General features: G+C 40.7%; 1 protein-coding gene across 1 annotated transcript; it reads left to right on the top strand.

Annotated features, from left to right (window-relative positions):
• Nucleotides 1-9,575: 9,575 nt before the first annotated feature.
• LOC142216222 (galanin receptor 2b-like) lies at nucleotides 9,576-11,746 on the top strand. Its single transcript, XM_075283890.1, has 2 exons — nucleotides 9,576-9,949; nucleotides 10,980-11,746. The coding sequence occupies exons 1-2, from the start codon at nucleotides 9,576-9,578 to the stop codon at nucleotides 11,713-11,715; spliced, it is 1,110 nt and encodes a 369-aa protein (XP_075139991.1). The 3' UTR covers nucleotides 11,716-11,746.
• Nucleotides 11,747-15,069: the final 3,323 nt, after the last annotated feature.

Here is a 15,069-nt window from a genome sequence, read left to right as displayed (position 1 = left end):
GTGGCCCCTGCACACAGTATTATGTCCCATAGTGGCTCCTGCACACAGTATAATGTCCCATAGTGGCCCCTGCACACACTATTATGTGCCATAGTGGCCCTGCACACAGTATTATGGCCCTATAGTGGCCCCTGCACACAGTATTATGTCCCATAGTGGCCCCTACGCACAGTATTATGTCCCTCAGTGGCCCCTGCACACAGTATTATGTCCCTCAGTGGCCCCTGCACACAGTATTATGTCCCATAGTGGCCCCTGCACACAGTATTATGTCCCTCAGTGGCCCCTGCACACAGTATTATGCCGCATAGTGGCCCCTGCAAACAGTATGATGCCCCATTGTGGACCACCCATGTACAATTATTATACTCTGGGGTCTTTTCTGGCCCCAGAGTATAACAATCGGAGACGCAGGGGAGGATACAAACATAAAAAACAATGTCCTTCTAAAGTAATATGGCTCCAAGTCCAAGTAAGAAGAGACCTGAATTCCCAAGAACTTGGTTCTTGGACATCTAACCTTGAAAAGTCAATGGGGTTCTGGGTCTACAATCTCTAGCCTTGCAGGACACAAGGTTCTTGTGCATCTCCAAGTCAATGTCACCAGCGAGTGATGTTCTCGACTTTAGGGATTAGTAGTACTTATGGTAGTCGGTTTGCAGGTCCTGATTTGTAGGTATTGTGTTTGTAGATGTCTAGGTCAGTTATAGTTGAATGTTTGGATTCCTGGGTTCTAGGTCTATATTGACACCTCCTGGTCTGAAGGAATTTGAATTTGGATCTACCAGGCAAGTGACAAGGTTTCATTTGACCAGATCTTGACCAGCATTGAGCATTCTAGATCTGGTATTGTTCATAAGTAAGTGACCTTCTTGCCCGATCAAATACAATCAAGATCTTCTGGTCTCAGGCAGCAGTAGTTGAGGTTCTAGGTTTCCAGATCCTGGTTGGTTGTAACTTTATCTTATAGATCAGTGTGTCTTGACCTTTTATAGCCTCATACCCCTTTGAGAATCTGAGTTCCTCCAAGGAAAATAAATGTGAGCAAAATAAGTCTCCATCATCAGTTCTGTCAGATTTGATGGGAGGAAAAACACAGCATGCGGCACTATAGTTCTCATCAAAGTGGCGGACACCACGATGTAACTGTGACAGAACCATTATATAGCAGAGGGGTGTGTGGAGAGGGCAGCTCCTGGTGTCCATCATGTGTAAGCCAGGAACGAATGCTGGCTTTTGCTATTAGCTTTCCAAAAAGTTCAGGTTTGGCAAAACCCAAGATTTTTAGGGTTTGCCAACAAAATTTTTATTGTTCACCTCTGGGGTTTCTTAGTACCCCGGAGTACAATTATAGTAGGTAGGTCCTAAGGAGGTGTACTCACCTGTCATCACCTTTCTGGAGATCTGCCTTCGGTGTCCTGTCTGTTCTCTGGGCATCTTCTGGTCTCCTGAAGTTTTAGGTCTCTCTATCCTGATCAGTGGTAAAGTTCTAGACCTCTGTAGCTTTATCAGCAGTAGCTTAGGTCTTTCTATACTGATCAGCAGTGAAGTTCTAGGTATCTTTATCTTGATCAGTAGGAAAGTTCTAGACCTCTCTAGTGTTATCAGCAGTGGTCTAAGTGTTTCCTTATCGGCAGTGAAGTTCTAGGTCTTTCTATCCTGATCAGCAGTAAAGTTCTAGACCTCTCTATTTTTCTCAGCAGTGGTCTAAGTGTTTCCTTATCAGCAGTGAAGTTCTAGGTCTCTATATCCTGATCAGCAGTAAAGTTCTAGACCTCTCTAGCTTTGTCAGTAGTGGCCTAGGTCTTTCTATACTGATCAGCAGTGAAGTTCTAGGTATCTTAATCTTGATCATTAGTGAAGTTCTAGGTCTCCCCCCATCATATTTAGGTAATACACACAGATTCTTTAAGGTCCCACGCCCTAACTGACCCACTAGATCCCAGATATTTCTGTTTCCTGACCAGCAGGTTCTAGGAGTCTCCTGTATCTTGTAAGGACTACTTGCTCCGTCCTATCTCAAGCTCTAGATCTGACCCTATCAGACTTTTGGATTTGGTAGTAACTTCTCTTTAAGCTGTAAAGTTGTCACACCCCAGTGCGGACACGTTGTTCCCATCTTTGACACCCGCCAGTGCCCCTCCTGTGCCCTCTCAGTAATGTCACGTTTAGCATTTTCTCATATCTATGCTAATGATACAAGGATTTAAGAGAATTCTCTCTTGTCTGCACCAATGTGTTAATAAGTTTCCTGGCACATGTTCATCACTATCTGTATGACGTGAGGACTCATGAAGAGCCAGGACAATCCGTACCAACAGGGGGCGCATATCACCAGTGTATACAGTGATGGGGAATATACATAGGCAAGAGGTCATGACTACATACCGGACCTATAGACTAGTGGTTATCAATCTATTGCTCTCTGTTATCAGCCATTTCAGGAGCAGGAGAGGCTGACTGTAGGACAGGTGAATAGAAAGTAAATCTGCCCCCCCCCCATAATCCTTACTTTATCTCCTGAGACCTCTATACTCATACATATGACATTGATCTCCGCCGCTGCTCTTATTACGCTCCCGCACTGTGATCGCCTATTCATCTATTTTTCTTTCACGTACTCTATTATATATGGGTAGATACATTTTCTGTGTACATACGGTATGTTCTGCACAGGGGTCCCTCCCCCGCACTGTAAACCCATGACGATTGTATAGAGTCAGGAATGAATGTAGGGATATTAGAGACACCGTATAGACTACAGACTGGCAGAGGGGCAGCCACTGAGAGGTAGCGAGGGGTTAAACAAGGGAGCAATCATCGCCATCATATTATAAGCGTCACATTGTAACTATTAGGGGGTATGAAGACTTTTGCAACTATTTATATATTGCTCCCATTCATTTAAATATAAAACAAAGCAACTTTGTATATAGCCTTGGTTAAAAATGTCTTGTTTTCTGTATACAGCTCCAATACAGGCCTATGTACGCCTCCCGACCGTCTCTTCAACGTGTCATCGGCCGCGTCCAGCTCAAAAAGCAGACTGCACATGCCCGTCGGCCATTTTCCTGTGGCCGAAGGGTCGCACATGTAAGAGGCCACAGGAAAATGACCGACAGACATGCACCGTTGGCTCTTTCGGCTGAAGATGTGGCCATTGACATGGTGAAGAGGAGAAGAAGTTGGAGGCATCACTGGAGAGTCTTCGGACAGAACAGGGGATGACACCTTTGCTTTCTGAACACTCATTTGCATATGGCGAAAAATGAAATAACACGAAGATGGCAGCGTAGATCAGAATAATAAAGGTAGGAGAGGAATAGACTTTCTTAAGGCTATTCTGATGTGGTCTTAGTTGAAGAAGGGATTCTAATGATAGAATCCCTTTAAGCAGAAGAATCTGCAAGCGTGCGCACATGACCAGCGCACATCTATATGTTGTCTTTACTACAATCTGTAAATACAGCAACAATCTATCAGACTGGGATTGTCATGACCCTCTGCTGTATGAAGCTTTAGGTCTGTACATAAGAACAATCCCATTCACTGTCAGCAAGCAGAGATGGTAACACTGATGGGAACACAAAGTCTATTAGGAAGTTGCGGCATCTCATTGTGCAGTTAATGGTCCACTCACAGATTTTCGACTTATATCTGCGGTTAATGAGAGGCTCACTTATCATCATGTCGATTGCTGATGATTCTTAATATAACCCCCTTTTTGTTTCTTTGTGTCGGAGCGCCCCCCCTCTATATACTCGCACTATGAGGGGCTGTGCCTGTGTGCCTGGCAGGCAGAGGAGGAGCAGTCACATCTATTACTAGGAAAAGCGGGCAGGAGCAGTAACAGAAGTGTGCGGAGACACCGAGCACCACAGCCCAGCCAGGAGACTGACAACCACTATGGAATGTGCATAAGTCCCCGGCACATATAGCATCAGTGGATGGGTAAGTGCACACATGTGCCCACTCTATGAGATGTTTAGTGCAAGGTCATCTCCTGCGGGTACTATCTGGAGCAGGGGGGCACAGACTTTTCATTGGTAGTCACCCTCAGTGTCATCTCCTGACAGCACCTCCATGTGCTTCTGTATAGACCCAATGTCACATCTACTAAAACTATCTCAACTTTCTGACCATGAGGTCAATTCATGAGGAGATCTGGTAGGAGGGATGAAAGGCGAAAGGAGGAAGATGTCTATAGGAATAGGTAAGCAGAAACCAGGCGAAGAATACATAGCACAGCAGTCTGTACATTAGATTGTAAGCTCTGCAGGACAGGACTGTGAGGAAGTGATGATATAAGGGAAAATCTCAAGATACGAGTAGGTAATAGCAATAGTCTATACATCATATGTCTTATATATAACTGTTTAAAACTTCTCATATGTCTCAGGAATATAACTACTATAATACTGCTTCTATGTACAAGAATATAACTACTATAATACTGCCCTCTAAGTACAAGAATATAACTACTATAATACTGCCCTCTAAGTACAAGAATATAACTACTATAATACTGCCCTCTAAGTACAAGAATATAACTACTATAATACTGCTCCTATGTACAAGAATATAACTACTATAATACTACCTCCTATGTACAAGAATATAACTACTATAATACTACCTCCTATGTACAAGAATATAACTACTATAATACTGCTCCTATGTACAAGAATATAACTACTATAATACTGCTCCTATGTACAAGAATATAACTACTATAATACTGCCCCCTATGTACAAGAATATAACTACTATAATACTTCCCTCTAAGTACAAGAATATAACTACTATAATACTGCCCCCTATGTACAAGAATATAACTACTATAATACTGCTCCTATGTACAAGAATATAACTACTATAATACTGCTCCTATGTACAAGAATATAACTACTATAATACTTCCCTCTAAGTACAAGAATATAACTACTATAATACTGCTCCTATGTACAAGAATATAACTACTATAATACTGCCCTCTAAGTACAAGAATATAACTACTATAATACTGCTCCTATGTACAAGAATATAACTACTATAATACTGCCCTCTAAGTACAAGAATATAACTACTATAATACTGCTCCTATGTACAAGAATATAACTACTATAATACTGCCCCCTATGTACAAGAATATAACTACTATAATACTGCCCCCTATGTACAAGAATATAACTACTATAATACTGCCCTCTAAGTACAAGAATATAACTACTATAATACTACTCCTATGTACAAGAATATAACTACTATAATACTGCTCCTATGTACAAGAATATAACTACTATAATACTGCCCCCTATGTACAAGAATATAACTACTATAATACTTCCCTCTAAGTACAAGAATATAACTACTATAATACTGCCCCCTATGTACAAGAATATAACTACTATAATACTGCTCCTATGTACAAGAATATAACTACTATAATACTGCTCCTATGTACAAGAATATAACTACTATAATACTTCCCTCTAAGTACAAGAATATAACTACTATAATACTGCTCCTATGTACAAGAATATAACTACTATAATACTGCCCTCTAAGTACAAGAATATAACTACTATAATACTGCTCCTATGTACAAGAATATAACTACTATAATACTGCCCTCTAAGTACAAGAATATAACTACTATAATACTGCTCCTATGTACAAGAATATAACTACTATAATACTGCCCCCTATGTACAAGAATATAACTACTATAATACTGCCCCCTATGTACAAGAATATAACTACTATAATACTGCCCTCTAAGTACAAGAATATAACTACTATAATACTACTCCTATGTACAAGAATATAACTACTATAATACTGCTCCTATGTACAAGAATATAACTACTATAATACTACTCCTATGTACAAGAATATAACTACTATAATACTGCTCCTATGTACAAGAATATAACTACTATAATACTGCCTCCTATGTACAAGAATATAACTACTATAATACTGCCCTATGTACAAGAATATAACTACTATTATACTGCCCCTGTGTAATAGCGTAGTCTGGAGTAGATGTGTATTATACTCCTGAGAAGTTGGTTTCTTAGATGATCACTATAGATATGGTCTCTCTATAGCGGTAGTATAGAGCGGGTCACATAGGTGAGCACTACATTTGCCGTCTGGATCAGTGGGTCTGTAGGTCACCCCTCTACTACTGCTCTGTGCTTGCAGGTGGCAGTGGCGCCCCCTTGTTTTCCTGGACTGTAATGGTTGCTGTGGATAAGTTGGCAGCTCCTTTCACCTGACACAAGGCAGTAGGACTGGCACAGATGTGTATGTGTGAGGTTCAGGCGGTAGTGTGACATGGCAGGGTTTGGCGCTGCCTGGGTGGTGTTGACTTCTGCTAATTGATTTGAACAAGAGACAGGTTAACAATTCTTCAGCTCATTATCGCCGCCCCAGGGGTGGAATTAATGGAAATGGCTGGCAACTTTTGTGCCATATCATGGGGAAACGGGTTATATAACAATCTCGTGTCACCCTGGCATACCTGAGTTACAGATTTCAGCTCCTAACTTGACAATCTGCGTAGTCGTGCACTGACACATAAAACCTAAACCTCTACTCTAGTCACATCCAGAGCTGTACTCAAACTTATCCTGGCTTTCTGTGACCAAGGAACTCTGATGAGGGTAACAAGTAGATCTAAGTGGAGAGGAGAGAGTAAGGTGTAGGTAAACTGCAGTCTACATTCAAGCCTAATTGTGAATGCAGCTCTGGAGGTGACTGGAGCATAACACGTACTAGAAGTCAAGATCTGTGCCTGATGTCAAGGCAAATATTGCAAATGTATTCAGCCCTTTGTGTAGGTTGTAAAATGTGAATGTGTTGATGGTTAATTAGCACTTTATAGCGGCGCTGTCATCGACATCATGGCAGCCGGCGTCAGGGAGCGATACCTGCCTGCGCTAGGAAAGACGTAAAACAAGAGCGAAAGCAAAGAAAAGAATATTAGAATTGCAAATCTCATAGAAAGCAAAAGATCTCACAGTAAAAATAAAATAAAAAATATCAGAACACTAAATGCTATATACCTTATATGATAAGACGTTCTGTGCCTGCAACAACCACTAGGGGGCACTAAAGTGCACAGAAGTTCATCAGCTCCCATTGGGAATTGTCTGTGTTATGGGCCCCTCAGTGAAGGTGGGGCCCCATAGTAGGCGCAGATAAGCATGATCCTGGACGGCCCAGCTTCAGATCTCTCAGACTTTAGCTGATTTGAAGGATTGTTTTGTTAGTGAGGTCATTTCAGCATCAATGATGTCATCACTTTTTCACTAGTGTTGACAGGTTGCATTTTGGTGATGTCACTGGTCCTTGTAAGTTGTCAGGCTACAATTGTGTGTAATGTTATAGGCTCTTGTGATGTCATAGGCAGTGATGAATTCCTCCGGTGAATTAATGGAATGTGCCCCCTATGATGTCACTGCCTCCGGTGAATTGATAAGCTCCCTATGATGTCACTAATACCTGTGAATTTATTGTCTGACTTCTCTGTGATGTCCCCAACTGTTGTAAATTGACATCACTGATACTTGACCCTTATAAGCTGCATTTTCAGTTCTGTCACCAGCCTTGTATATTCATGGTCTGTATTCTAAGTGATATCACTGGCTCTTGTATATTTATAGGCTATATTCTCTATGATGTCACCACGTCTTGTATATTCATGGTCTGTATTCTAAGTGATATCACTGGCTCTTGTATATTTATAGGCTATATTCTCTATGATGTCACCACGTCTTGTATATTTATACTCTGCATTCTCTGTGATGTCACTGGCTCTTGTATATTTATAGGCTATATTCTCTGTGATATCACCACCTCTTGTATATTTATACTCTGCATTCTCTGTGATGTCATCACCTCTTGTATATTTATACTCTGCATTCTCTGTGATGTCATCACCTCTTATATATTTATAGGCTATATTCTCTGTGATGTCACCAGCTCTTGTATATTTATAGGTTATATTTTCTATGATGTCACTTGTCATTAGATTTTGCTCAGGGCTAAGGGAGATTTATCATTTAAGAGTCTGAGTAAGCAGCTGACAGTGCGAGCTGTAACAGCCGCCATATTAATTGTCACTTAACTTCTCCAGAAACCCAAGCAGTGTATAGAATCCTAATAGTTTCCTTATTTCCACGATTGTCTTATTGTCTGCAGTGCAAAACAATAACAAAGTAAATGTGTTACCGTTCCTGCCGCAGCATGTGCTGTGTACAATAAAGCCGGGGTGGTACGGAGACCCCGCCACATGAGATCATGAATAGAAATGAAGGTATTCTCATTGCTGGAGGTCGGCACTTATCCCGCTTCCCCATAATACCCCCCATTGCCTCCAGCAAGGAGTGGGGGATAAGGGGGGGGCACTGCAGGTTATATGGAGGACCTCATGCTGAATCTGAGGCCTATAATACAGATAGCTCAATAAGCCGTATTCACTGTAGCCTGGAGCGAGGTCATAGTAATGCATGTAAAGCAGGATTATTACAACCTGTAGGGGGGGCACTACACTTTATAGACAATAGATAATGTACAGTGATCACCAGGGTGTTCAGCTCTGCTGCAGTCTATGGCGAGACTTAAAGGGACCATTTCCTCATACATGCATTTTGCTCTATTCTATTGAGAATAGAAAAATCTTTGTAAAAATTCACCATTTTTTGATGTATTTACATATTCTATCAGAATTTTATAGCAGTCAGAACTCTATTTTTCTGAATTTTTCAAATCCATTGGAGTCACATGATACAATAATGTTGTATGTGGTGCCACCACTAGGGGGAGATCACTGAAGACAGATTCATTGCTCAGTTCAAAGGGCTGTGGATAAGTTCAATTGCAGTGAGCTCCCCCTAGTGGCACTCTAAGGGATTGTAATAAAATAAAGATTTTTCTTTATTAACCGTTATTCCACTTTCCTCTGCGCAGACATTTTGTGGTGCGTGAACCTCACGTATTTGTGCTCGGATAGCCGATAGCGGATTTCAGCTTAGATTTTTTTTACATTATTGATTGAATTTAATGTAAGAAAAAAATAACAATTTCCTTTCTACAAGATTAAGCCTGTAAAATGTCAGGGCTACAGCATAAGAAGTACGGCACGAGGCTTTCAGCATCCCGGGCGCTTCTACTGAACTGACCTTGTAATGAAGGGATTGCGCACAGCAGATAATGATATTTTTTGGCATTTTATCTCTGTGCGGCTTCTCTGCATTCTGCCTCCGTTAAAATGGTTGGCAATTAGGTCTGAAAATTGCAGTTTTTGCTTTTATAGGTAAAATTATATAATTTGATCTGTACCTCTTATGCAAGGAATAACTCAGAAATCTGAATAGAATTCCAAAATGACAGTAAAGACTGATACAGGCCGAAGAGTAGGAGATTATAAGGAGATAACGCAACAAGTCTCCGTAGAAAGATGGCTGACAACTTAAAATTGTCGTACAAGAGCTGATGTATCCAGGAAGATAATTTAAATTGAATTGATTTTTATGTCTTTATTTTCAGCTCCTCCAGTAGGGTCCATGTCGGACCACGAGGACTTTGCGGCCCTAGCTGGCCCCTGGAATTCATCTGACTTCAGTCTCTTTAACCCGGCCAGTGTGGTTGTCCCGGTCATCTTCTCTCTCATCTTCCTCCTGGGCACGGTGGGCAACAGTCTGGTCCTGGCTGTTCTACTGAGGAGCGGGCAGAGAACGCACAACACCACCAACCTCTTCATCCTCAACCTCAGCGTTGCAGATGTATCCTTCATCATCTTCTGCGTGCCCTTCCAGGCCACCATCTATTCCCTGGAGGACTGGGTTTTCGGAGCTTTCATGTGCAAAGCTGTCCACTTCTTCATCTACTTGACCATGTACGCCAGCAGCTTCACCTTGGCAGCGGTGTCCGTTGACAGGTATGGCCGTAGGTCTCCGAAAAATGTGCTTGTTAGTGGAGAGTTTTACCAAAACATTCGTAGTGCTATGGCGTCCACAGAGATTGACCTTGTCTTGAGGAACAGAAGGTCTTACTGGCTACAGGCTATGTGAATTTATTACATGTATCATAACAAGTCATGAGCAAACCTTGCAAGATTTGGTTCCTGAATATTTGTGAGGTTTGCTGGGAAGTTCATTTTGGACCAAGCTTGTTCAGCCTGAACCAGTAGTACATTAGGTGTGCTTGGCAGGACATTGTGAAAGGCCCGTTCCATCGGTCCCTTGTACAAAATATTAGGATGACAGATGGACAACCCAGTCTGCAATGAGTGGGGTCCATTATAAATTTTTCAAAAACTTCTGGGCTCGAGCATAAATCCACCAATTTGACTATTCTACTCTGAGGCCTGATCATAGGCCAGGGCAGGTGTGTAAGCTAAAATAAAAAAATTACTTAAAGGGGTTATCCAGCCTCAAAAAAGTATCAGTGATAATTGGGCATCAGTGGGGAACACTGACATCATCAGTCCATGATGCTATAGTGTCAAAGACTGATGACATTGTGATGATTCAGTGGTGACCTGGGGGCCAGAAGACATGTGGATGGCCCAGGAAGAAGACCAGAATGGTGGTGGAGTTAAGTTTATTTCATGTTTGGTTGAACCTAGAATTTTTTGTAAACATTTGTGATGAATCTGGCTCGTTACATCTCTAATAATAGTTTTCAAAAATTCTTGCAAATAGTGCGATGGGCCATCCCCAATGTCCTGCCGAGTGCACCAAATGTACCAGTAAGATCCCTAACAAACCAATGTAGCTGAGATCACCCTCTAATGAGTATGGGGGGAATACGGACCAAGCAGGTTAAATTCCGTCACTCCTGATCCTTTTTGACCCCAGAATATACGAGTTGGCTGAGGACTCATGAAGGTTATCTTCTACGATCTCTATAATGTGTATCCTATAAAGACAAGCCCACTAATACCTATTTTATTGTCTCTTCTTCAGATACTTAGCCATCCGGTATCCTCTACGTTCCAGAGAACTGAGGACCCCGTGCAATGCTGTTGCCACTTTGGCTATTATATGGGGTCTCTCGGTGGTCTTTGCTGGACCTTATCTGAGCTATTACGACTTGATGGATTTTGAGACCAGCCATATATGCATGCCTGGGTGGAAGGAACAGACTCGGAAGATTATGGATACCGGCACCTTCATAGTAGGATATGTTATCCCTGTCCTTATAGTCAGTCTGTCTTACACCAGGACCATTAAGTATTTGTGGACTGCTGTTGATCCTCTAGAAGACATGTCAGAATCTAAGAAAGCTAAAAGAAAAGTCACTAAGATGATCATCATCGTCACTGTCCTCTTCTGCCTCTGCTGGCTTCCCCACCACGTGGTGGTCATGTGTTACCTCTATGGCGATTTTCCATTTAACCAGTTCACCTATGCTTTCCGACTATTATCTCATTGCATGGCCTACGCCAACTCTTGCCTCAACCCTATTGTCTATGCTTTAGTGTCTAAACACTTCCGAAAGGGGTTTCAAAAGGTCTTCAGCTGCCTTTTGAGGAAGAAGGGTCGGAACAAAGTCCATGTAGTGAATGCGGCCCATGCCGAGCCTGGTTTCGACGCTGCCTCTACAGAAGTGTCCCACATAAATGAAGAACACGGAAAAAGGACCGTGCGACATATAGGTGGTAACCCCTCCGATTCTTCCAGACAACTGGGCACTCCATGAATGGCGGAGAAGTCAGAGGGAAGAAAGCTAAGGGAACATGATCTAGCATATCCAAGGTTTCCTGGAAGGGGCAATAAGAAGCATCCATGATCTGTTACAGATGAGGAACATCTCCACAGTTGAGCTTCGGTATGATGCTTCTGAAGCTGTAGGTGCCACCAAAAAAAAAAATCATAGGCCCAAATTTTGGAAATAGACTAGTATAGTGTATGCTTGATTTTCTTTGGAGCAACCAGAGAAGACAATTCTGACAGCCCATCCTCCATCTATACACAACATCCTTAAGTATTTGAGACCCAACCTATAAGTAGAACAACGTACTAAGTAGTGAATGAGACGTCTTCTTCTGGACCTCATTGTCTTAGAGCCTGGTCCCACCAGACAGTCTTCTAGTACTTTGGAGAGCCAGTTTGAGATGGTAGAGGTTCTTGGCTTGCATCAGTCTCTTTAATGGAGTTTGTAGAAGACATCATGGACCTTACCGCAACTATTTGAGAGACCTTCTTGAAGATCTGCAATGACTGACTTTCAGTATCTTTCTGTGAATAGATTATGGAGGGGAAGTACTTTCCTCTTATCTCAAACATCTTATAAACCCATCTCCAAGAAGAGACCATAGCAGGTGACCCCTGACTTTTTGGATCAGCCACTGGTGACTATGACTATGGCCTTGAGAGATGTGATCACATTCATTTCTATAATAAAAAAGTTTTAAGAACAAAGTTTTGTATTTGGTTTCGGTCCATTGAACCAGTTGCCATTGCAATGTCTGACACTTTGATGTCTCGGGTAGGAGTTGGACATCTTAGTGGTTCCTGGGAGGCAATTCTATGGATAAGACTATTTTACATGTTCAGCTTTTGAAAAGGGCAAAGACTGAAAGTCGAGAACCGAGCGGACAGAGGACGCCGAGATCTCCGCACAAGACACTCCAGATTTATAATATCGAGAATTGCAGTGACAGTAAAGTGAGATGAAATGTTATAGGAGCGGACGCGTACAACCGAAACTGTGCCGGGCTAAAGTGAAACTCCAGACTAAACTTATATACCTGTTACCTGCAGTAATTGTATAACATAAGTTATTATTACATAGAATGTACATATACAGGCGGTATAGAACATACACGGTTATAATACTCTATATGGGACATGTACACTACATAGACTGTCATGGGTATGGAATAATATTAGTATATTAAGTAGAACATCAATAGGGCAGTATTATAGTAGTTATATTCTTGTACATAGGAGTAGTATTATAGTAGTTATATTCTTGTACATAGGAGCAGTATTATAGTAGTTATATTCTTGTACGTAGGAGCAGTATTATAGTAGTTATATTCTTGTACATAGGAGCAGTATTATAGTAGTTATATTCTTGTACATAGGAGCAGTATTATAGTAGTTATATTCTTGTACATAGGGGGCAGTATTATAGTAGTTATATTCTTGTACATAGGAGTAGTATTATACTAGTTATATTCTTGTACATAGGAGCAGTATTATACTAGTTATATTCTTGTACATAGGGGGCAGTATTATAGTAGTTATATTCTTGTACATATGGGCAGTATTATAGTAGTTATATTCTTGTACATAGGAGCAGTATTATAGTAGTTATATTCTTGTACATAGGAGCAGTATTATAGTAGTTATATTCTTGTACATGAGAGTAGTATTATAGTAGTTATATTCTTGTGAATAGGGGAAGTATTATAGTAGTTATATTCTTGTACCTAGGAGGCAGTATTATAGTAGTTATATTCTTGTACATATGGGCAGTATTATAGTAGTTATATTCTTGTACATGAGAGTAGTATTATAGTAGTTATATTCTTGTGAATAGGGGAAGTATTATAGTAGTTATATTCTTGTACCTAGGAGGCAGTATTATAGTAGTTATATTCTTGTACATAGGAGCAGTATTATAGTAGTTATATTCTTGTACATAGGAGCAGTATTATTGTAGTTATATTCTTGTACATAGGAGCAGTATTATAGTAGTTATATTCTTGTACATAGGAGCAGTATTATAGTAGTTATATTCTTGTACATAGGAGCAGTATTATAGTAGTTATATTCTTGTACATAGGGGCAGTATTGTAGTAGTTATATTCTTGTACATAGGGGCAGTATTATAGTAGTTATATTCTTGTACATAAGCAGACAGTATTATATTCTAGTACATAGGAGCAGTATTATAGTAGTTATATTCTTATATATAGAAGCAGTATTATATTCTTGTACATAGGGGGCAGTATTATAGTATTATATTCTTGTACATAGGAGCAGTATTATAGTACATATATTTAGCAAAGGACTTTTGTTGAATAGGCAGTAGTGACCTCTGAGCAGTATCTTACAGTATCACCCCTTGATGGTGTGTGCCTTGGTAATAGTACTGTATGGTCTGGAGTTTTACTTTAAGATGTGAGCTGTTGAGTGCATGACTTAGTACTTATATTCTATTCCTTATTCATAACAGAACTGAATGTAATTCTACAAATTCCATAAAGTCTCCTAATAAAGAAATTTCTTATGTTATGTAAATTTTAGTGCATTCAGTTCTTATAGGGAGGTCAGGTTATTTTGGGTGTGTCAATACAGTCAGTCATTGTTGGTATTATTGTGTCAGGACATCCCCTCAACTTTCTGTCAATACTGATGGGTGAGGATAATCCTGGGGGTTGGAGATTTTTAGTCTTCAGACATATTGAGATAATGGAGTAGTGACATGATGTATGAGATTGGCTGGATGTTAGTCATGTGATGGCTGATGCTGGGATTTTATGCTGGGAGAGATGGAGAGAGAGCTGCATTGTTTATAGAGCTGTTCACATAACTGTGACACGGACCACATACAATGGTGGATAGTTGAATAGTATTGACTACTGTATGTGGAGCTGCATACAGATTGGTTATCCACCTGTGACTTCCTGCCCCCACACTCGATTCAGTTATGTAGTCGTAGTCCCACAAAAAGTGTCAATAATTATAGGAATCACTCATAAAACAGGTTTGTGTAATGGTGTTTACAGAGCGCCATTTAGCCACAACAGAGGGGGGGCGCTGTCATTAGTCACCTGGCAGGGTACAGTATAAATGGTCATATTTTGTTAATGTTATCACACATATGATTACTTGTAGTAATTACGTTGCTAAGCAACTGATTAATTAATCAATTATCCATGAGAGGTAGAGAGGAAGCAGATGTGGAGGCCATTACTCTGTCTATAGATTAATGGATATCTATCGCAGGTGTCTCAGGCTGATATTCAGGACAGTCAACAGGTTATTACACCTTATACCACACCAGTCCCTGCTCATTGTGATCAGTGCTACATAGATATAC

The sequence above is a fragment of the Leptodactylus fuscus genome, chromosome 8, assembly GCF_031893055.1.
Source record: "Leptodactylus fuscus isolate aLepFus1 chromosome 8, aLepFus1.hap2, whole genome shotgun sequence".
NCBI classification, from domain to species: domain Eukaryota; kingdom Metazoa; phylum Chordata; class Amphibia; order Anura; family Leptodactylidae; genus Leptodactylus; species Leptodactylus fuscus.
Note: the sequence above shows the minus strand (reverse complement) of the source record. Positions and strands in the feature narration are given on the sequence as shown.

What these genes read in the sequence shown, in the direction of transcription:
- LOC142216222 (XM_075283890.1), top strand. Translation starts at nt 9,576, where the DNA reads ATGTCGGACCACGAGGACTTTGCGGCCCTAGCTGGCCCCTGGAATTCA. An exon ending in GCAGCGGTGTCCGTTGACAG is followed by an intron (nt 9,950 to 10,979) that starts GTATGGCCGTAG and finishes TCTCTTCTTCAG; the next exon opens with ATACTTAGCCATCCGGTATC.